General features: G+C 40.4%; 2 protein-coding genes across 8 annotated transcripts in view; both read left to right on the forward strand.

The window, feature by feature from the left end:
- Positions 1-1,871: 1,871 nt before the first annotated feature.
- Positions 1,872-10,435, forward strand: LOC115192365 (plasminogen activator inhibitor 1 RNA-binding protein). Of its 2 annotated transcripts, none has more exons than XM_029750766.1 (9): positions 1,872-2,245; positions 3,713-3,908; positions 5,039-5,197; positions 6,467-6,538; positions 6,865-6,939; positions 7,115-7,286; positions 7,384-7,443; positions 7,586-7,831; positions 8,910-10,435. In XM_029750766.1, the coding sequence occupies exons 1-9, from the start codon at positions 1,990-1,992 to the stop codon at positions 8,967-8,969; spliced, it is 1,296 nt and encodes a 431-aa protein (XP_029606626.1). In that variant the 5' UTR covers positions 1,872-1,989; the 3' UTR covers positions 8,970-10,435. The 2 variants fall into 2 exon arrangements, with proteins under 2 accessions (XP_029606626.1, XP_029606627.1); XM_029750767.1 differs by having other exon boundaries at positions 6,470-6,538.
- Positions 10,436-18,727: 8,292 nt separating this feature from the next.
- LOC115192366 (nucleoprotein TPR) overlaps positions 18,728-22,540 on the forward strand; it is a 47,325-nt gene continuing 43,512 nt past the window's right edge. For 5 of the 6 annotated variants that reach the window (XM_029750774.1, XM_029750771.1, XM_029750772.1 and 2 more), the window contains exons 1-7: positions 18,770-18,920; positions 19,521-19,625; positions 19,787-19,860; positions 19,947-20,043; positions 20,132-20,235; positions 20,360-20,524; positions 21,863-22,036. In XM_029750774.1, the coding sequence (XP_029606634.1) occupies positions 18,770-18,920; positions 19,521-19,625; positions 19,787-19,860; positions 19,947-20,043; positions 20,132-20,235; positions 20,360-20,524; positions 21,863-22,036 (870 nt within the window). Of the gene's footprint in view, positions 18,921-19,520; positions 19,626-19,786; positions 19,861-19,946; positions 20,044-20,131; positions 20,236-20,359; positions 20,525-21,862; positions 22,037-22,540 lie in introns of all 6 variants that reach the window. The other variant, XM_029750768.1, reaches the window with a different exon arrangement.

The following is a 22,540-nucleotide window of genomic DNA, read 5'->3' on the forward strand; positions in this document are numbered from 1 at the left end:
CAACTTTTACTTCACTACATTCCTAAAGAAAATAATGCACTTTTTACTCCATACATTTTCCTGGACACCCAAAAGTACTTGTTACATTTTTACAGGAAAATGGTCCAATTCATGCACTAGTCAAGAGAACATCCTTGGTCATCCCTACTGCCTCTGATCTGGCGGACGCACTAAACACAAATGCTTTGTTTGTAAATTATTGTCAGTGTTGTAGCGTGCTATCCATAAATTTAAAGAATAACAAGAAATTGTGCTGTCTGGTTTGCATAATATAAGGAATTAAAAATTATTAATATTTTTACTTTAAGTACATTTTAGCAATTCCATTTACTTTTGATACTTAAGTATATTTAAAACCAAATACTTAGAAGCAAATACTTTTAGACTTTTACTCAAGTAGTATTTTACTGGGTGACTTTCAACTTGAGTCATTTTCTGTTAAGGCATCTTTACTTTTACTCAAGTATGACTTTAGAGTATACTTTTCCCACCCCTGCAAACCATGCCGCAGAGAAACACGCAAAACGAACCCATGACGAAAACCTTCATAAATGCAGATGTCCTTGTTCATGTGAATCCTGAGCCGCTATATGCTTTTGATGTGCATACACTTCTCTCTCTCAACAACAACAATAGGCTATAGGAAGCAAGAAGATATAATGCTGTGGAGTGCTCCAGAAATCCAGACAATCAGATAGATATCCCGCCTGAGATTAATTAGAAAAGTTGTAAATTGCTTTGATCCTGCCTCACAGGAGAATCCCCTCTGCACCGTTAGATGTGATGTCCTGACAGCTCAATCACTGTCCCATCCGCAGCATGGTGTAGATGATTAGCAATTTGCTTTTGCGGGTTTAAAATCATGAATCATCATATTCACATGGGGGCTAATTATGCCGAGACTGTGAGAGCTTGTTGAATAAAGGTTCTTCTCCCCAACAATCGAGGCTCTCAATCTTGTTCGAATTTGCCATTTTATCTGTTCAGTAGCCTAGGCTATTAACCAGAATAATGGCCTAATATTGTTCCCTTCACATTTTATTTTATTAACTTAATATAAGTCCAGTGCCCCTGTGACAACAATTTTGGACCCCCTTGTGGCCCCCCTAAATGTGGAGTATGAAATCATTTTTACATAACTCATTTTTGCTATCGTTCTTTTTTACATCCGTTATTAATGTAACTGGCCCCTCGAACAGTACAACTGTCCCCAGCTTGCCCCCTCCAGTTGAAATGGTCTAGAACCGCCGCTGTCTCCCAAACAAAATATATGATTGCATGCAAATAGCAAACTACAACACACACATACATATATATATATATATATATATATATATATATATATATATATATATATATATATATATACATATATATATATATACATATAAATATATATATATATATATATTTATATATATATATATATACATATAAATATATATATATATATATATTTATATGTATATATATATATATACACATACATACATATATATATATATATATATATATATATATATATATATATATATAAATAAATAAATATATACATATATATATATATATAAATAAATAAATATATATATATATATATATATATAAATAAATATATATATATATATATATATATATATATATATATATATATATATATATATATATATATATATATATATATAAATAAATAAATAAATATATATATATATAACATTTATGCTTGTCAAATGGAGAAACGCAAAAGCATTAACCCCGTCCATCGTTGTGGGTACTGTATTTTATTGAGTGAGCCGCCCCTTATGTTTTCGCGAAACTCTCCCAAATCAAAGAACTACACGCCCCACCTGGCGCCAAATTTGAGGTCCCGGATGTCTATCACGCCGGAAGAGAAGGAGGTCCTTTTACCAGCCATCTTGTGGCATCATTTAGCGAAGTGTTCGCACCAAGCCTCGTAGAATCGGAGGAAAATCCTGCTGAAGGGGCGCCATCATGCCCGGACATATGCAAGAAGGTTTCGGCTGCGCCATAGCCAACCGATTCGACCAACTATTTGACGACGAGTCGGACCCGTTCGAGCTGTTGAAGGAGGCGGAGAACAAGAAGAAGGAGGCTCCTGTCCCTGGTGCCGCCAAGACCGCAGCCCAAGCCGCCAAGCTCCAGAAAAAGGAGTCCCAGAAAGATAGAAAGATGGTCCCTGCTGACAAGAAAGATGAGCCTCTGGCACCCGTGCCTCTGAAGAAAGATGGTAAGACTGTTTCCTGCAGTAAATGTCGGATTGGTCTGCAAAATCGCAGTTCTCTCAGCATTCATGTTAGCTAGCTAGCAATGGTTTCAAACCCTCCATGAGGTCGACATGATTCCTTTAGTGCGTCAGTTCAGATGGCAGCTAAAGTTGATAAGCTTATCGCATTCGTTGCAAAAAAATGTCACAACAGTGTGTGGTAGTCTGTGCCCCCTGATAACTTGCTGGTGAACTTGTTTTGCTGCCAATAAAACGCCTCTTAGGGGCCTTGTTTAGCCAGGTTAATTAATTAGTTAATTAGCTAGCTAACGTTAGCTTACCAAAGTCAGTTGTTTGCCTAATGCCGGTTGATCAGTGTTGGATTGGTAGCTACGTACTTGCTAAATGCACGATTGGCGAATTGTCAGTTTCGTGCAACTGAAATTGTTCACCTAACGTAGCTAGCGAACCATGTATTTACACATTGGTGTAAGCCAACTTCCACAAGCGAAGCGATCGTACTAAAAAATGGATTTAACTAGGCAAGTCAGTTAATACATTCTTATTTACAATGACGGCCTACCAAAATGCCTCCCCCTGGTTACATTTGAGGGTCGTTTTTCTGACGAATTAACGTAGAACGTCTTTCGCTACCCGCATTATTAACCCGCGTCGTGACCAACCTCGTGGCTTGGGGTGTACAACCGCACCAACACGTTCTTGACTAGGCAGGGAATTGCGTCATCTTGCGTTGCGTATCGCGGTTGTGAATGAGAATATGGGCGTTTGGTGTTTTTGTCAGATAACACAGCTTCACGAGCATGCTACTCAGTGAACACACAAGATAAGACTATATCAGTTGGACACACAACTTGTTACATGTACGTTCTCTTATTAGTGAGTACTCGTACGTTACTGGCCAACTTTAGAGGGGTCTACACAATCTGAAAGTAAAATAGGAGGCCCCTGTATTGTGTTTGAACGTTCCATCCTACTTAACACCAGTCAGAAACAAAGTCGAAAATGTAAACCCCCAGAGAAGAGGAGACAGGTGCTTCAACGTGCATTCAGCTGCTGGGATGTAGGGGTGGGAAGGAGTCTATTTTGGTCAACAGTGGGAGGGACTTGTCAGACCATACTTAGGGCATGTTTCCATCTGCTAGTACTGGCATGGTGCATAATACAAAGTTCAATGTTAGTTCATAGGTTTATAAAGAAGTTGACATTTTAATTGTATTCCTCATGTAACATGAATAAGCCCTTACATTCTAGTTCAGAAAGTCAGTCCTGCTCACTCTTTTGGAGACTGGTCGTGAGAAAAGCTCTCGATTTAATGACAGTAGTCACCAATTCACACCCCTGTTTTAGTTAATTTTTGCTAGCAGAGCTCTTGAGAAAATTGCCCTTGTACTCGTTTTGTTTTTTAAAGAACCATAACCCTACATTTTCTCATAAGGGGATTAATAATTCCTATGCTCTGTCCTGCTCCAGGACCTGGTCCCAGGAGGATGGGTCGCAGGCCTGAGGGTCAGGGCCCAGCTGGTGGACCGCCCCGTGAGTTCCAGGGCGAGGGCCGCCCCCCTACAGACAGACCCCCCCGGACTGACAGACGGCCACCACGCCGTTTCGAGAGGCCCCCCGGCGGAGAGGAGAAGCCTGGCGAGGGAGGAGAGTTCTCTGTGGAGAAGTGAGTACTGGGTAGAGCAGGGGTATATTCAGTTGGTACCAAACGGGAGATTTTTATTTTAAACTGGTACTAACCCAAACAATAACACGACTCAGATCTGTGTGTGTGTCTGTATGCAGGCCTTTGTTCCATCCAAACATTAACACATCTGATTTTACAAATAAACGTATATTAGTCCTCATTTAAGACTTTGATACCCACACTGGCACTCTAATGTAGGACAGTACAGTTCTTTCCTTTTAAAATGGACACTAACCAGGCCTTTATTGTGTAAACAAAAACAACCCCCTTATTCCATTTGACAGGACTATTTCCCCTCAGGCTGTCAGAGGTAACCCAACCACATCTTAATTATGGGGTCCACTTCACTACTGTTCAGCAGCAGAGAAAGTCACTCCACCTTCACTGATAATTCCTCAGCTTTGCCTTGTCACTTAGCTTAACCTGTTACAGCACAGCAGGGTGTGTAGGAAAAGGGTGGTGGTAACATAGATATATAAACCCTGTTTGAATGCATTTCAAATATGTCCCTCCTTCCTTTGTGGAAAGAGTTGCTGGTCTATCACGAATAGCCTGTTTTTTTGGGGGGGGGCTCGCAATCCAACAATGACTACTCTAAAGAAGCACAAGGGTTTTTAAAGTATTCAAACAGTGCCTAAGGCAGGGCTCTACAGTGTGACCATTTTACTACATATGTGCCTAAATATTTTGCTATGGGCCCTGGAATTTTATTTTAGGCAGTGCGTCTAGAAAATGAAAGATTCAAGCTTTATTCCCTCAAATGTTTTTATTGTGCCCTGGAATTTCCTTGTCTGCCTATATTTTTCAACTTACGCTCCCGTATTATTTTTTTTAAATAATTGTCAGCGTAGAGCCCTGCCTAAGGAAAGATAAGTTATGTTTTCTATAATACTGTTTCAGTGTAGTTCACAGTATTGGTCATATATAATCCGTTGTGTTTTGGGTCATGCACTGGGGTCTGTTCGTTGGGATGTAACAGTACAGATAACATGTCGGCTTTATTCATTACATTTCTATCTGCAAATTTCAGAATGTTTTAACCTCAATGAATACACATCAACTGTTGAGGCAGGCTGCTGATTGTTCTGGTTCCTTGTCTGTCTCCCCAGGCCCATTGGGGAAAGGTCGATGAGAGGACGTGGTGGTGGTGGTGGTGGCGGCGGCAGGGGCCGGGGATTGGGCAGCAGGGGCCGTGGCATGGGCAGGAGCGACGGCTTCGATGCCCGAGGAAAGCGTGAATTTGACAGACACAGCGGCAACGATCGATCGTAAGTCTTCTGTGTCATGTTGTGAATTATGTAGCTAGCTAACTCAAGGATGAATAAGTCGTATCTCATTATTAGGCCTATTTCCTGCACGAATGGAGAATCTCGGTTCTAAAGTGCTTTTTAGTCCAGGGCTGGGAAACACGGGGTCAACTGGTGGCCATTAGATTATTACCAGCTGATCTCTTCTTAAACCATCAACATGAGCTAAAGACACCTGCATAGCTGATCTCAATCATCATCCGCCACCGATTTACCTCTACATAACGCAGATATCGTGGTTCTTTTAGTCGTGATTGCAACCAACACTATTTTGCCCTCTGGTGGGTATTATCATCGGAAAATGTTTAATCTTGATCGTTAACCAGACTATGGGGGATTTCTGTTTTACAAGCAATTCTGTACAACTGAAATAAAATATTTCCTTGTTTACCATGGCAAATCTACTGTGCCAAGTTACCTGACACGCTGTATGAATGGAAAACTAATGTTGATGGTTTAGCCTATTCTTATTTTATTCATTTCCAATTTATGTAATCTATTAAATACAACTGTCTTTAAAATAACATTTTCTCATATGGCCATTTCTTATCAAGATGGGGGGGGGTTTATCACTGGACTGTCCAAGATTTGAAATGTGTAACTACATCAAGTAAATCTTGATTGAGTTATCTTTCTTTATCAAATGAAAATGTAGTCTATAAAGTCTTGAATGGCATATAATAATTTGCCTTTTTAAGGTGAAGTGTTTGAATGAAACTTAGGCCGCAGGTTGTTTTTTTTTTACATTAATCAGCCTTGGTTTCCAATGCTCCTGATAGGTCAGTTTCATTGGGGGCGGGGAGTAGAGAATCTAGACCAGCTGTCTGGTATCACAATCACTTGACATGGTAACAACAAGTGATCAACTGATCTGCTGTTTTATCCTTGTTTATTTTTTTATTGCAATCAAGCTTAGTTTAGCCCGCATGTGCATGTAATCTCCTGCTAGTAGTGGTTCCGCCTGTTGGTTGCGTTCAAGCCACGGTTTCCCGAACTCAGATTAACACTAATCCTGGACTAAAAATACATTTCAATGGCGATTCTCCCTTGAGCTTGCTTTGTAGTCCAGGACTACGCTTAATCTGTATCTGGGGAACTGGCCCTAGAAGCATAAGAACTACTTATTTAACGTTTTCCCATCCAGGTTTGTCTCATTTGAAATAAACTGCTTTTTTTGCTGGAGAGACTATTGAAGTGAAGGTGTGAGCTAAAGCCCAGACGTTGTTTCAGCAGCCAGAAAGGTGAGGAGAAGCGTGGAGGAAGTGGATCTCACAACTGGGGCACCGTCAAGGATGAGATGGGGTGAGTTGCACTGCCGACCTAGCACAACACACCCTCTCAGTAGACTTTTTCTAAAAGACAGAGTATGTCTACAAACCTCAAGGAAGAGTTTTTATTTAACTTGTGTGGTTGTGTGTAAACTGAAGTCAACATGTTGAGTCAAGACACCTAGTCTATATTGTCCTGGTAGCATCACCTTTCAGCATATTGAATGTATGAGAATGAGTGATGTGGATGGGAATGCCGCGCAGCCACACAGGGCTGTTCAGCTGGTGTTGATGTACAGGTGGAGCTAAGCTGATGTAGACACTCAGGTGAAGCTAAATTAGTTTTTTCCATCTCCACAGCGAGCTTGACCAATCAAACGTGACCGAGGAGACCCCTGAGGGAGAGGAGCATCTGCCCCCCGACTCTGAGAATAAGTGAGTTGATAGGGCTGAGCCGTCTACCACATCTCCCTCTTCTCCCCAAAGTGTGCACTTGTTCTCTCCTCAGGGATTTAACAGTGTGGGCTGGATGGCTTTTCCTCCATTTTTTTTTTTATCTCCAGCCAGTTGCGTGTTCTGACAGTTCTGTTTTCTAATCTGTCTGTTGTAGGGAGAACGAGGTTGGTGAACCTAAGGAAGTGGAACCCAAGGAGATGACTCTGGATGAATGGAAGGCCCAGCAGGACAAGGAGAAAACCAAGGTGGAGTTCAACATCCGCAAGGCCAACGAGGGAGCCGACAGCCAGTGGAAGAAAGGATACGTGCTGCACAAGTCCAAGGACGTGAGTGGACTGTCAAAACCACAAAACTGACTTGGCCTTCGTTTTGTTTTCCATAACCTCCTAACTCAATTTTCTTCCCTCTTTCTGTCCAATAAAGGAGAAGAAAGATGATACTCTGATTGAAGCTGCAGTGGAGGCTGAGGGAGTCGCCCCTAAGGTGAGTATCACATCTGACAGACGCTCACACGGTCTCTCCTCGCACCCACAAACATGTGCGTCAAGATGACTGAATGTGACTGACTTGTGTGCAGGAAACAAATGTTCAGTCATTGACGATGCTCTCCTCCCCCGTCTTTCAGACAGAGGATGATCACCACTTCCGGAAGCCGGCCAATGACATCACGGCCCAGTTGGAGATAAACTTTGGGGACCTGGGCCGCCCCAGCCGTGGTCGTGGTGGACCCCGTGGTGGCAGGGGGGGCCGTGGGCGCGGGGAGGGCAGAGGAGAGTTCCGAGGAGAGTTCCGCGAGCGTGAGCCCAGAGAGCCCCGTGAGCGTGATGGTGGAGCCCCCACCAGGCCGGCCCGCGGAGGCCGGACTGACAAGGTATGGGCGACTAATCCTACACTGAGCAAAAATATGAACGTAACATGCAACAATTTGAAATATATTACTGGGTTACAGTTCATATAAGGAAATGAGTCAATTGAAATAAATTCATTAGGCCCTAATCTATGGATTTCAAATAATTGGGAATACAGATATTCATCTGTTGGTCACAGATACATAAAAAAAAAGTACATGCCATCTGCCTGGTTGAGTTAACTAGGATTCATCCCAGAAGATAACACACTTCACACATTTTGTGTACAAATTTGTTTATCCCTGTTTGAGCATTTCTCCTTTGCCAACATAATCCATCCACCTGACAGGTGTGGCATTCAAGAAGCCGATTAAACAGCATTATCATTACACAGGTGCACCTTGTGCTGGGGACAATAAAAGGCCACTCTAAAATGTGCCGTTTTGTCACACAACACAATGCCACAGATGTCTTATGTTTTGAGGGTGCGTGCAATTGGCATACTGACTGTAGGAATGTCCACCAGAACTGTTGCCAGAGAATTTAATGTTAATTTCTCTACTATAAGCCACCTGCAATGTTGTTTTAGAGAATTTGGCAGTATGTCCAACCGGCCTCACAACCACACACCATGTGTATGGTTTCGTGTGGACGAGCGATCTACTGATGTGAACAGTGTGCCCCATGGTGGGGTTATGGTATGGGCAGGCATAAGCTATGGACAACAAACACAATTGCATTTGATCAATTGTCAATTTGAATACACAAAAATACCGCAGCGAGATCCTGAGGCCCATTTCTCTAATGCATCTGTTTACAGATACCTTATCTGTATTCCCAGTTATGGGAAGTCCATCGATTTTTAGTGCATCATTTATTTCAATTTACTGATTTCCTTATGAATTGTAATTCAGTAAAATCTTTAATTCATATTGCGTTCATCTTTTTGTTTATTATTACTAATGGTCTGTTATGGCAAGAATGTATGTGATTTAAAGTTGAGAGAATTTGGATTGTTTAAGTACAACCGATATGGTCATAATTTCACTGTATATGTCTGCTCAATCTCGTTCCTTCTTGTTTTCCTAACCCTCCTCCCAGCCGAGCGGGGTGATCGTGCCCAACGTGGACGACCCCGAGGCCTTCCCGGCCCTGGCCTAATATGGAGTGGCTGCCCGTTAGGCCCCCAGGAGCCCCAGGCAGACCCCTAGGTCCCTCTACGAGGCTTGCATGTTTCTGGATCCTTCAGCAAAAATTATATGATGGAGAAGACTGTCATGGCCCATGACACTTGCATCTGAGGACTGAATTTTACCCGTTTTATTAAAAAGAAAATAAGGAAAAAAACAGATGGGAGAAGAAGAAAAAAGAAATAAAAAAGAAAAGGACTTCTTGCTACTTCCGGAGCAAATTATTGGTAGAGGTTTTGTACTTAGAAACAAGGTAGCAGGGACGTTTTCATACAGTATTTTTTTCAGAGATTATGCGTTCTTCATTAATACTTTTTTTGTATTGCTGCTTGAAAATACGCATTTCCAAATATAAGGTATGAGAAAGTTGTAATTTGAGCTTGTGGTGTCCCATAGCTTGCTTTGCTATATGATCACTTCAATCCAGGCTGTGCAAGAATGGAACCCAAGCCAACTAGCTCTTACCATACTGGGTATTTCTGAAGAGGTTACTGTATCATCGCTCAGTGACATTTCAAGGACTTTGCTTTAGTTTGCAGTTTTGTGTATTTTTTTTAAAGTAAGGCCTAGACCTCTATGATATAGGCCTGGAAAAGAAAAATAAATTTATGGTAAGAGATCTTGGGGTGAGATATTATTTCTGATGGTGCGGATAGGGACATGCCTTTGATCGTTGATCTCCATTTTAACTATTTAAGTGTAGATACACTTAACACTTTTAAAGTGGAGCCTAAATCAGTTGTTTATTAAAATGTATTTTGTATAGAAAAGAGTTTCCAAAGGACTCGATAGCAGGGGGAAGGAATACTTCAATGGTTTAAAATGTATCCGTCTGACATATTTAGCTTGTTGCTCTATAGGTGAACCGTTCCCCCTGTACGGTTTCATTTAACCCCTCTTGAGCTGCGTCTCAATGACACAGTGGCTTCCTCCTTGTTTCCTCCATCTGCACTGATGTGAAAACAGATTTGCCACATCAGTTCAGCTCTGAGGTAAGGAAAAAAACAGGAAGCCCCTGAGACTTGTGATGCAGCTAAGATCCTTTGGAAGCCCTCAGACCTTCTCACACTGTTTACACACCATTCCAGGGCTGCATTCAGCAGTGCACCACATTGTGCAACGTTCAGATAGAAATGCATTGTATAGAACAGACAGTGAGGAGTCATGTCATCTCCACTCATGGCATTTATCTGCAACGCTCTGTACATCGCACCCTGCTGAACGGGGCCCAGTATACTGATAACAATGTGAACCTGCTCCTGCAGTATTTCCTGTGGTGGTTGAAGATCCTCCATTTTGATTTTCCCTCTGGCTCCCTACTGCATAATTGCTCTGAAAGAAATACAATTGTGTGGGTCAGCCTAGTGTTCTACAGATGTGTGAATCCTAACCCTGCCATTATAGACCTCCGTCGGTAAATAAAGATGGTCGATTCATTTTTGCATTGTGTTGACTTCAACTTCGCCACGTACATAAATACAGAATCACATATACACAAAAAGCTGCATTCACAGGTTAAGGTGCAATTGTGTGGCAAAGGTACAATAAGAGTCAAGACTTTTTATTCTGAATTCTTTTTTTTTGTGTAGTCTGGATATTAATATATCCAATGCTGTTTAATGGTGCACTGGTTCCTGAGTATAGTATAATTAAGAAATGTAACTTTTAAGGGCCGATTGCGTGAATTCTGAGGACAGACTGTTTAGCTCCCCAACCATGTCATTTAGCTTTTAAATTCTGTAGTCGACTACAACCTGGAACAAAAACATGCATCCACACTGGACTTCACAAGACAATATTCCCAAAATGTGATGAGTCTGAGTAAAACCTTATAGAAGAATAGTGCCCTTCAGTGGACATTTGGAGTATTACTTCCAGATAGGGCTCATCTACCATTTGAACATGGATGACACTGCATAGAATCACTGGCAGACTTACTATTAGGCTGAAGAGGTAATTAATTGCCTTAGGCCTTACATCAAGGGTTCACTTGAGCTGGGCTTGAGAAAATTAAAATGTAAATGCTCTTCTCCTGGCATAATAGAAAAATCCCCATCAAAGTCTTCTGTTAAAGCTAGAGATATGTTTTTTGTATGGGCTGCATCGCAATACGTCGATTTCGGCCTTCCACATCTGAAGTGTTTGTCAGACCTTGAAAAGCGGTCTACTCACGAAAACATCTGTACAGTGTGAACGGTTTGGAATACAAATTAATATGACTGATCTATGGAAAGGGGGTACAACTTCCCCAAGTGTCATAGGACTCGTCTGAAGGTAACCTGGTGCCCGGCTGAAAAATGTATGCCAGTGAATAGGGCATTTCCACGTCAAAGGTAATTTCACAGTAAAAAAAACAACGTATTGCGATGCAGCCCATGCAAAAAACATCTCTAGCTTTAACAGAAGACTTTGATGGGTATTTTCCTATTATGCCAGGAGAAGAGCATTTTCTCAAGCATAGCTCAAGTGAACACTTTTTTCTTAAAAAAAAACCATCGGATATAGGACAGACACTTAAACATTCTTCCTTTTGACTGGTTTTCCCATGTATGAATCTGTTATGAAATAGGCTAATAGCAGTAAGGCCAAAAAATGTTTTATACCTACAGTGATCCTAAAAATGTAATTATCCTTGGTAGGACTATATTAAAACAATTCCATATGTTGGCTTAGTAGTAGTCTCGTGTTGCCATACCTCCAAAATCACATCATTGTCACGCCTCCCTTGAAAGTCTGGAGAATGATGTATTGCAGTGGAGAGTAAAGTTTCCTAATGACAAGTCTTTCACGTGGAGTAATAAGGCATGCTCCAGACAATCACACACAGATTTTTGGCTGGTGTCTAAATGTTTTGATAAACAGGGTATTTCTGTTAACATCCTTGCCACTCCCCTTTCTGATCATAGAGCTATTTAAATTGACATTAAACGTTCTATCTCTGATAATGGCCTTCGCAGAGCATTCTACTGGAAGCTTAATAGCTCTATATTAAAACATGAGTTGGTCAAGATGTAGATAAACAATTTAATTACACACTTTTGGAACAAAGCTATAAATGACAATTCATACAGTAATAACTGGGAGCTTTTTAAATATGAGGTTGGAAAATATTTAAGAAGATATGGGTGTATTCTTGCCAAGACAAGGAGAGCTGAAGAAGAACGTGTAATTACAAAGATCACCTCTCTTGTTCAATAGTCTCTCTTGAAAGTCTCTCAGAGGAGGACAAATCTGTTCTGTTTGAGCTGCAAAACAAGTTGTATATGTATAAACTGAATGCAGAGGGAGCCTTTGTCAGATCTAGGAAGAAGTGGTAAGAGGAGGGTGAACAAAATACCACTCTAAAAATAATACCATTCAACAATTTAATATTAATGATCTCATCATAGATGATCCCAAATTAATCTCTAACTTTAGTTGCAACTTCTACAGGAATTTATATAGTTATAACTATTGTGAGGTTTCCTCAACTCTTTTCTTTGACTCTCTGGGGGGTGTGAAATCAATTGGGGAGGCTGAGAGGGAACAGTGTAATGACCCTATTATAGTTGAAGAGATAATTTATTCTATTGAACACCTTAAAAATAATACGTCTCCTGGGACTGATGGTATATCTGCTGAGTTTTACAAAACTTTTTCTCAACAGTTGGCCCCATTTGTTAGAGGTCTTTTCTGAAAGCATTGTAAATAATGCTCTCCCTCCCAGTTTGACTCAAGGTCTGATTACATTAATACCTAAGCCCAAGAAAGACTTCCTACCACTCGATAATTGGCATCCAATCTGTCTGCTCAATAATGACTACAAAATATTTGCCTCTATATTTGCAAAAAGAATGAAGGCAGTATTGGACTCAATTGTAGAAGAGACCCAATCTGGCTTCATGAGGAATTGACATATATCTAATAATATCCGACTGGTGTTAGGCCTTATTGACTATTCTGATTTAATCTTTGAAGATAGTTTTGTCTTCTTAGACTTTTATAAAGCCTTCGATACAGTGGGTCATGAGTTTCTATTTCTCTCCCATGAGAAATTTGGTTTTGGGGAATTATTTTGTAGTACTATTAAAACTCTTTATATGAATGGGTACAGTTCAATTAAATTAAAGCATGGCACTTCTCCTAGATCTGATTTGAAAAGAGGAATTAGGCAAGGTTGCCCAATTTCACCTTACCTCTTCCTGCTTGCAACCCAACTTCTTACAAGTTCTGTTCAATCCAGTGATATAAAAGGGATCTCTATTGCTGACAGAGATATTATCATAAGTCAACTTGCAGATGACACAACCCTCTTTTTGAAAGATGCTGACCAGATTCCTAGAGCAGTCGGTGTGATAAATATATTTTCCAAAGCATCTGGTCTTTGCCTAAACCTTAATAAGTGCCATTGTTAAAGACTGTGTGAAACCCTCTATATGCAATATTCCAGGCAAGGAAAAAGTAATATACCTTGGGATTACCATATCTAAGGATCAACAGGAAAGACGCTCATAAAATGTTATACCTATTATTGAAAACACCAAAAAGAAGTTGAACCATTGGTTGTAGAGGGATTTATCCTTGAAAGGTCGAGTATTGCTTTCTAAAGCTGAAGGTATCTCCAGACTTACTTATGCAGCCCAGTCCCTATATCTTGACAACAAAATAGGTAAAGCGGTTGACCAGGTGCTTTTCAACTTAATTTGGAAAAATCGTACACATTATATTAGGAAATCTGTCGTTATGAACTCATGAATATGGTGGTCTCAATTTTTTTTGATTTTCCTACTTTGAATAATACTTTTAAGATAAATTGGGCTAAACATTTTAAAGGATCCTACTTCAATTTGGAATTTCATCCCTCATATCTTCTCCTGTTTTGGTGGCCTCAATTTTATGTTACTTTGTAACTATAACATTGATAAGATTTCTGCAAAATGATCTTCATAGACAAGTATTCTTAGCGTGGTCGTTAATATATAAACATAATTTTTCCCCGCATAGGTATTTCATTTGGAACAATAAGGACATTTTGTATAGAAACAAGTCTTTATTTTTTAAGAACTGGTTCAATAGTCATATCCTACTGGTGAGTCAACTTTTTAATGCAGAAGGATTGTTACTCAATTCTGAGGAATTCTTTATCTCGTTACAGTATCCCTGTAACACCTAGAGAGTTCGCCATAGTCTTTGATGCTATTCCATCTGGAACTCTCATGTTATTTAGAGGTGTAGCCAGACCTCACCTTCTTGACCTACCCTCGCTTAATCCAGTTGACTCTCCAATAGGGAAAATATGTTTCTCCTTGCTCCCTCAGAACAACAGATCTATACGTGCTTTATTTCAAAGGGATATTGTATCCATTCCTTATGTCACAAGTTACTGGAATACATTGGTCACTAATATCTGTTGGAAAAAAGTCTGGTTATTACCACACAAATACTTGCTTGTTAACAAGGTCAAAGAGGTCTCTTTCAGAATGATCCTTAAGTATTACCCTGCGAATCATTACCTGAAGAAACTCAAAAAAGACATTAACATTGATTGTACTTTTTGTGTTGAGCATCCATTTTTCACATTTATTTTGGCATTGTCTACATGTAAAACAATTATGACAAAGATATTCACAGTTTTATAATTGTTAATATTCTTGATGACTTTTGTTTTTTTTATGGGAGAATGTGCTGCTCGGTTTCCTTAACCATAATAAATATAAAGAAAAACAATTTTACCTCATAAATCTAATTGTGCTAATGGAAAAATGTCATATTCATAAATGGAAATTCACTAATAAAAAAACAATCTTCGGACTCACCTTAAGCATCTCCAATCTAAAATTAAATCTAGAATCGGCTTCCTATTTCGCAACAAAGCATCCTTCACTCATGCTGCCGATCCTTGACTTCGGCAATGCCATTTACAAAATCGCCTCCAACACTCTACTCAGAAAATTGGATGCTGATTTCTGATTTTCTAAATTTAGAATTTCAATAGCTCCTTGGTCATGTGACCTAGTGACCTCAATCAGGGTTCAGAATGTCCACTGACTATGCCTTCATATCGCACACTCTGATGTTTGTCTACTTTCATCTCATGCTATTAGACTTAAATCTGTAAGCTTTACAGGCCATCTACACCAAAAAAATAAAATAGAGTTTTTGACCTAATTGTCACATAACAGCTAACCATTCATTATTGAAAATATAACTATCAAATCTGCATTACAAAGACCCCGCAGCTGAAGGTGTCCTGCTGCATGGTGTGAGTTATTTCCCCTCCTTTCCACTTTATGTCCACCCAGTTGTCTTTTCCATGGCAGAATCTTCTCATTTTGAAGTACTCTCTGTTTTTTATGTAAACATAATGAAATTCTGATTAGTTATAGGCAAATGAATACACAGGCCTAATTTGTATGCTGTTTTCCTTATCACTATAATCTAGTAGTAATTTAGTAGTAGAGGTAATTTCCTTTATGTCCCATTCTACACACAGGCTATTTTGTAAATGGCATTGCCGAAGTCAAGGATCGGCAGCATGAGTGAAGGATGCTTTGTTGTGAAATAGGTAGCCGATTCTAGATTTAATTTTGGATTGGTGATGCTTAAGGTGAGTCTGGAAGGAGAGTTTACAGTCTAACCAGACACCTAGGTATTTGTAGTTGTCCACATATTCTAAGTCAGAACCGTCCAGAGTGGTGATGCTAGGCGGGCGGGCAGGTGTGAGCAGTGATCAGTTGAAGAGCATGCATTTAGTTTTACTTGCATTTAAGAGCAGTTGGAGGCCACGGAAGGAGAGTTGTATGGCATTGAAGCTCGTCTCGAGGTTAGTTAACACAGTGTCCAAAGAAGGGCCAGAAGTATACAGAATGGTGTCATCTGCGTAGAGGTAGATCAGAGAATCACCAGTCGTAAGAGCGACATCATTGATGTATACAGAGAAAAGAGTTGGCCCAAGAATTGAACCCTGTGGCACCCGCATAGAGACTGCCAGAGGTCCGGACAACAGGCCCTCCGATTTGACACACTGAACTCTATCTGAGAAGTAGTTGGTGAACCAGGCGAGGCAGTCATTTGAGAAAACAAGGCTGTTGAGTCTGCTGATAAGAATGTGGTGATTGACAGAGTCGAAAGCCTTGGCCAGGTCGATGAATACGGCTGCACAGTATTGTCTTTTGTCGATGGCGATTATGATATCGTTTAGGACCTTGAGCATGGCTGAGGTGCACCCGTGACCAGCTCGGAAACCAGATTGCATTGTGGAGAAGGTACGGTGGGATTCGAAATGGTCGGTGATCTGTTTGTTAACTTGGCTTTCGAAGACCTTAGAAAGGCAGGGTAGGATAGATATAGGTCTGTAACAGTTTGGGTCTAGAGTGTCACCCCCTTTGAAGAGGGGGATGACCGTGGCAGCTTTCCAATCTTTGGGGATCTCAGACGATACGAAAGAGAGTTTGAACAGGTGTTGGGGTTCGTTTCCTTGTTCCTTGTCAATCATTGGCTCATTGGTGAAATTAGCATTCTGACAATATCTTTAATTAAACCATTCAAAAATCTTTATTAATGCAATTGCAGACAGAAGTTGACAACAGGAACATACGCATGTTTCCGAGTAAGTTCTGCATAAAAGAAAAGGTCCCAAGTTAATTTATTAAACCCGAAGTCCAGCCCTAGTGATGTCACTCTCTACGTCATTATCTTCAACTCCTGAGACCAAAACCATGCCTACTCAACACTAAAACTCTTGTTTATATAGCTATGTAAAAGCTTAGCAGTAAATGTCCAAGTTGATTTATAGTGGAATGTCTGACTAATCTCTTATCTCGTACATTCCCCTGCAGAGTTATGTCTTCACAGTCACACATTTCTCAGACAGTTTCTTCATTAGAGGCAGAGAGACTAGAAAAGTACTGTGGAACAATTTGTAAGTCGCTCTGGATAAGAGCGTCTGCTAAATGACGTAAATGTAACAATATTAAACCTCATAATGTATATATATTGTTCATCTGTAGTCTAGGAGCCTATACATGTAAGGAGGGAGGGGTCTTATAATCCCTCCCCTTCTATTAATACAACATAAAGATAATCAATTATTATAATATATTAAACATTTGGTACAGCCCCTATCATGACCCCTAGGTGAACCCCTTTCAGAGGCTAGTAATAGGGGTTGCAACAATTGCAGCGGATAATTTTAGAAAGAGAGGGTCTAGATTGTCTAGACCAGCTGATTTGTAGGGGTCCAGATTTTGCAGCTCTTTCAGAACATCAGGTATCTGGATTTGGGTGAAGGAGAAATGGGGGAGGCTTGGGCAAGTTGCTGTGGGGGGTGCAGACCTGTTGACCAGGGTAGGGGTAGCCAGGTGGAAAGCAAGGCCAGCTGTAGAAAAATGCTTATTGAAATTCTCAATAATCGTAGATTTATCAGTGGTGACAGTGTTTCCTAGCATCAGTGCAGTGGGCCGCTGGGAGGAGGTGCTCTTATTCTCCATGGACTTTACAGTGTCCCAGAACTTTTTGGAGTTTTTGCTACAGGATGCAAATTTCTGTTTGAAAAAGCTAGCCTTTGCTTTCCTAACTGCCTGTGTATATTGGTTCTTAACTTCCCTGAAAAGTTGCATATCGCGGGGGCTATTCGATGCTAATGCAGTACGCCACAGGATGTTTTTGTGCTGGTCAAGGGCAGTCAGGTCTGGAGTGAACCACAGGCTATATCTGTTCCTGGTTCTACATTTTTTGAATGGGGCATGCTTATTTAAGATTGTGAGGAAAGCACTTTTAAAGAATAACCAGGCATCCTCTACTGACGGAATGAGGGCAATATCCTTCCAGGATACCCGGGCCAGTTCGATTAGAAAGGCTTGCTTGCTGAAGTGTTTTTGGGAGCGTTTGACTGTGATGAGGGGTGGTCGTTTGACCGCGGACCCATTACGGACGCAGGCAATGAGGCAGTGATCGCTGCAAATGGAAAACCTGCAACTCCATATTTGGAAGCGCTTAGGTCCCCTGACTTTTGGCAGGGATTTGACAACAAGAAAAAGACAAGAGCTGTGTTAGAATAATATTATTATTTTTTTAATTATTAACAACAAATCAATACAGAGAGTACATGAGGGAACACAAGTATATATAGAATATATATACAATGGACAATTGAGCTAGGGGGTACAATATCACATTACACAAAGACCTTAAGGGACATACATACACTTATAATTCTAACAGCTTTTTTGTTAGTAGAGTATTTAATTGTCTTAAAATACAGTTCAATTTCTTTTAATAGGGAAGAAAGTTTGTGTTTTTTTGTTTGTAAATTTACATTTGTGAATAATATTCTAACACAGCTCTTGTCTTTTTCTTGTTGTCAAATCCCTGCCAAAAGTCAGGTGACCTAAGCGCTTCCAAATATGGAGTTGCAGGTTTTCCATTTGTCATATCTCTCCCTATGTGTAAAATCATTATGGCAGTCATTTTACCCTTGGAAATGACATGCATATCTGCAGTTATAAAACAATTGTAATGCAATATATCTACACAAATACAAATCAAAAGGTGTTCGTTTGTATAAAGTGATTTACATTTGTGGATTGGAGATGTACATTTGTGAATACATTTGGCATGATATTGATCCCATCCAGGTCTGCCTTCGGCGGTCTTTCTCAATAGCATGGCTATGCTCACTGAGTCTGTGCGTATGTACATAGTCAAAGATATTCCCAAGTATCTCACCACACAGGTCACTGAGAACAAGTAGCCACTGCGCCTGCTCAGATCTTGTTGTTTTGCGAGGGGAAAATGTCTGCAGTGCTACTACAAGCTCTGGAGCGCGCTGAGATAACGAAACTCCCGAAAGCTGTTCAAAATAAACTGGAAAAGCTCCTGTCTGACCTGCAATATGAAATAGATTTCCTCAAGGCACACCAGGAGCAATTTAGAGTCGATAGTGGTAAGATATGGCCGAATAGGAGGTCATTATATGTGTACAGCCCTAGCTAACTACGTAGTAGGATAACGCGTGGATGGCTTTGACCGGCAGCATCGACAACTGTTTACTAGCTAGTTTTCAAGGCAGAGGAATATGATGGTTTCAAAAATAGCTTGCCAACATTGTTTATCAACCATGTCTAAATTGCTTTGCTACTGTAACTAGCTAGCGTTAGCTGTACTGTCTGACGTAACCTGGTGAATGACTGACTAGGGTAACGTTTGCTCAGGGTCTCCAACCCTGTTCCTGGAGCGCTAACGTTACCGTCCTGTAGGTTCTCACTCCAACCTCCGTTGCAACTGACCTGATTCAGTTTATCAACCATCTAATTATTAGAATCAGGTGCGCTAGATTGGGGTGGGAGCGAAACCCTGCAGGTCGGTAGCTCTCCAGGAATAGGATTGGAGAGTCCTGCGTTTTCTCGTTGAAAACTTCTCTACTCTCTGTCCCTATAGCTAGCTATACGTGGAAGTAGCTAGGCAACTTCATTAAAGTACTTTGATTTATAATTTAGCTTTCAAGACGAGAGCAGCCAAGTTGACATGTGTTGTTGTCTTGCAGAACAACAGTTCTTTGAGAAAGTGCAGCGTCTTGAGCAAAGTCAGGAACAGTTTGTGACCCAGACTGAACAGCACCACAAACTCCGAGAGGAGTTCACCAAGATCAGTAAGTGGAATTAGTTACATGATCCAGCCAAAGTCTCTTTAATGACTGCTGCATACATGTAAACACTAGTATGTGATGCATGCTTGGCTATTTACTGACCATGACTATAGAATGGGGGATGACAATCTACCATTTAATGAAATTGCTCTTATTTTCTATAGATGAAGAACTCAAGAGTGTGCGGGAAAATAATAAAAAGTGTGAAATCAACCAAGAAAAGTTTACATCTGAACAGGTGAGACTCCTGATCTTGTCACCTCATTAACGGTTGGTGTTGGCACCTTTTTGGGCATAATATAGATGTACACATTTTTATTCTAGGCCCAGTTCTCAAAAGCCAAAGATGAACTGGAGTCAGAGAAGAGGGAGCTTGTGCATACACTGGAGAGGAGGTCTCAGGAAGTGGACTATCTGAGTGGTATGGATGAATCTATGTGGAGGGATACACACACACACACACACACACATTCTTTATCTAATGTCTATGGGATTTATTTGATCATCAGAGGACTTGCAGCGCCTCAATGACAAAGTGGCAGAAGTCAATTCAACAAAGATGGGGCTGCAGCTCAAGCTGGACGAGCTCGAATCCTCAGAGGTCAACATCAAGGTGAGACTATTTGAATGTTCTGTAACTTGTGAACTCTTGAATAGGACCCAGCTCTTAAGGAAGGTGTTAAAATGATCCAATACATCACATGTGTAATCCACACTGTTGTGCCTATTACCTCCAGTATCGTGAGAAGCGTATGGAACAGGAGAAGGAGCTGTTGCAGGGCCAGACGGCCTGGCTGAACGGAGAGCTCAAGGCTAAGAGTGAGGAGCTGCTGGCCCTGTCACGTCAGAAGGGCAATGAGATCCTGGAGCTCAAGTGTAGCCTTGAGAACAAAGAGGATGAGGTATGACCAAGACAAGCCCAATAATTGACTAAAGGAGCCTATCGTTACTTCCTTATAGTCCAAGGACTTTACATGTTCTGTTACAGGTGAATTGGCTGTGGAAGCCAAAACAGCCAAATACTCCATTTAAACGTGAATTGATTCTCAATTGTGATACAGTTCTAGAAACATGACTACTTTCATATCACATAAAAATAATTTCACAAATGCTAAATTTACACATACATAACCGTTTTTACCATGGTTGCAGCCGTCAGTATTTCTCATTGACAACACATTTGTGGCGTCAGTCTTCCGTTTATACACAGGTGTTCGGAGACGCAGACACCTAATTAGCACTGGTGGTCCAACTCTGTCTTCCGTCTGTTTTCTGTAAACAAGCTCTGTAACATGGAAATATGGCCATGTGGGAACCCTACCGCTATAAAGGTGTGAAGTTATTTAACCTTTTTAGTTTTTTGGAAATTATTTATCGCAGATATGACATTTTTTTTATGTTTCCAAAGCAGTACTGCAAGCGATATGTGTTAACGTTTAGAGCAAGCATCAGGGCTCTTAACAAAACTCCCCTGGCCAGAAGATACTATCATCAATAGGTGTTAAAGCAAGTTATACCATGGCATTGTTGAATACTCATTTATGATTGGCTTGAAGGGCATTCTATAGCGTACATTATTTCCCTATTTCGCATGGTATATCAGCACGGCAGAGTTCAATGGCTATAGTTCATTCTGATCTGTTCTATTGAGCTGTTTCTGAAAGCAAAAGTCGAATTGAAAACATTATTGACATTGTTGAATTCGATTTTCATAATAGCAAGCTAGGACTTGATGGTTTAGTTAGCTAAACTAGCAAGTATGTTTGTTTGGTTACCAAGGCAACTACTGTAGCTATCTGTTAAACTTGCTAGCTGCTTCAGTGGATGTTGAACACATTTCTACCTGCAAATGTGTTCAATTATAGCCATGGTATAAAAGGGATAATACACTCGTGGCTCTGCGTTCTCTGGAAAATAATGCAACTCCGTGGAAGGTCAGTTCCATTCCGCTAGGGTGTGATGGAACACACCTTCCACGTCGTTCATTAGTTTCTAGAGAAAGCATAGCCCCTCGTTGATTATCCCTAACGTAGTTAGCGTCTGAATGGGGTAGACCAAGACATAACAGTAAAAAAAACATTATTTTTCTATCACAAATAGTTATGTTGGGACAACTGTACATGCTGGTTTCATATTCATCTATTGAGTATGTTTTCGATATGACAATGTCTCTAAACTATTACCTGACTGGCTTATCCCCATTTACTGTGTCAACATTATGTTTTCGGTTGTTTTTGTAGTTGAACAGAGTCCAGGACCAAGTGACAAGTTTAAAGACTTCAAGTGAAAGCCTTCAGAAGCAGACTGAAGACATGATCAGCAAACTGAAAGAGGCTAAGGAGCAGCACGCTAGCATGGAGGAGAAGTTTAGGAATGAGCTGAATGCCAACATAAAGCTCTCCAACTTGTACAAGGTATGTAGAACATGTCTAGGATTTGCTTTCAATTCCAATGAGTACTCTATAGCTCTCAAAATCAGTCATGATTGCAGATATTGCTAATTTGATCGTTACATTTTTTTTTGCTTTTCAAACATAATTTTCTGGAATTTTCCAAGCTGTTTAAAGGCACAGTCAACTTAGTGTATGTAAACTTCTGACCCACTGGAATTGTGATACAGTGAATTATAAGTGAAATAATCTGTCTGTAAACAATTGTTGGAAAAATGGCTTGTGTAATGCACAAAGTAGATGTCCTAACTCACTTGCCAAAACTACAGTTTGTTAACAATCAATTTGTGGAGTGGTTGAAAAAATGAGTTTTAATGACTACAAACTAAGTGTATGTAATTTTCTGATTTCAACTGTAGGTATGCACGTCAGCTTTGACATCGGTTTTTCACATCGGCGTTAAATTAGACATCGGGGGCGATACCGATATTGGTATTTTTAGCTAATGTCGTCAGATTCCGATATGTT

The sequence above is a fragment of the Salmo trutta genome, chromosome 4 (assembly GCF_901001165.1).
Source record: "Salmo trutta chromosome 4, fSalTru1.1, whole genome shotgun sequence".
NCBI lineage: Eukaryota > Metazoa > Chordata > Actinopteri > Salmoniformes > Salmonidae > Salmo > Salmo trutta.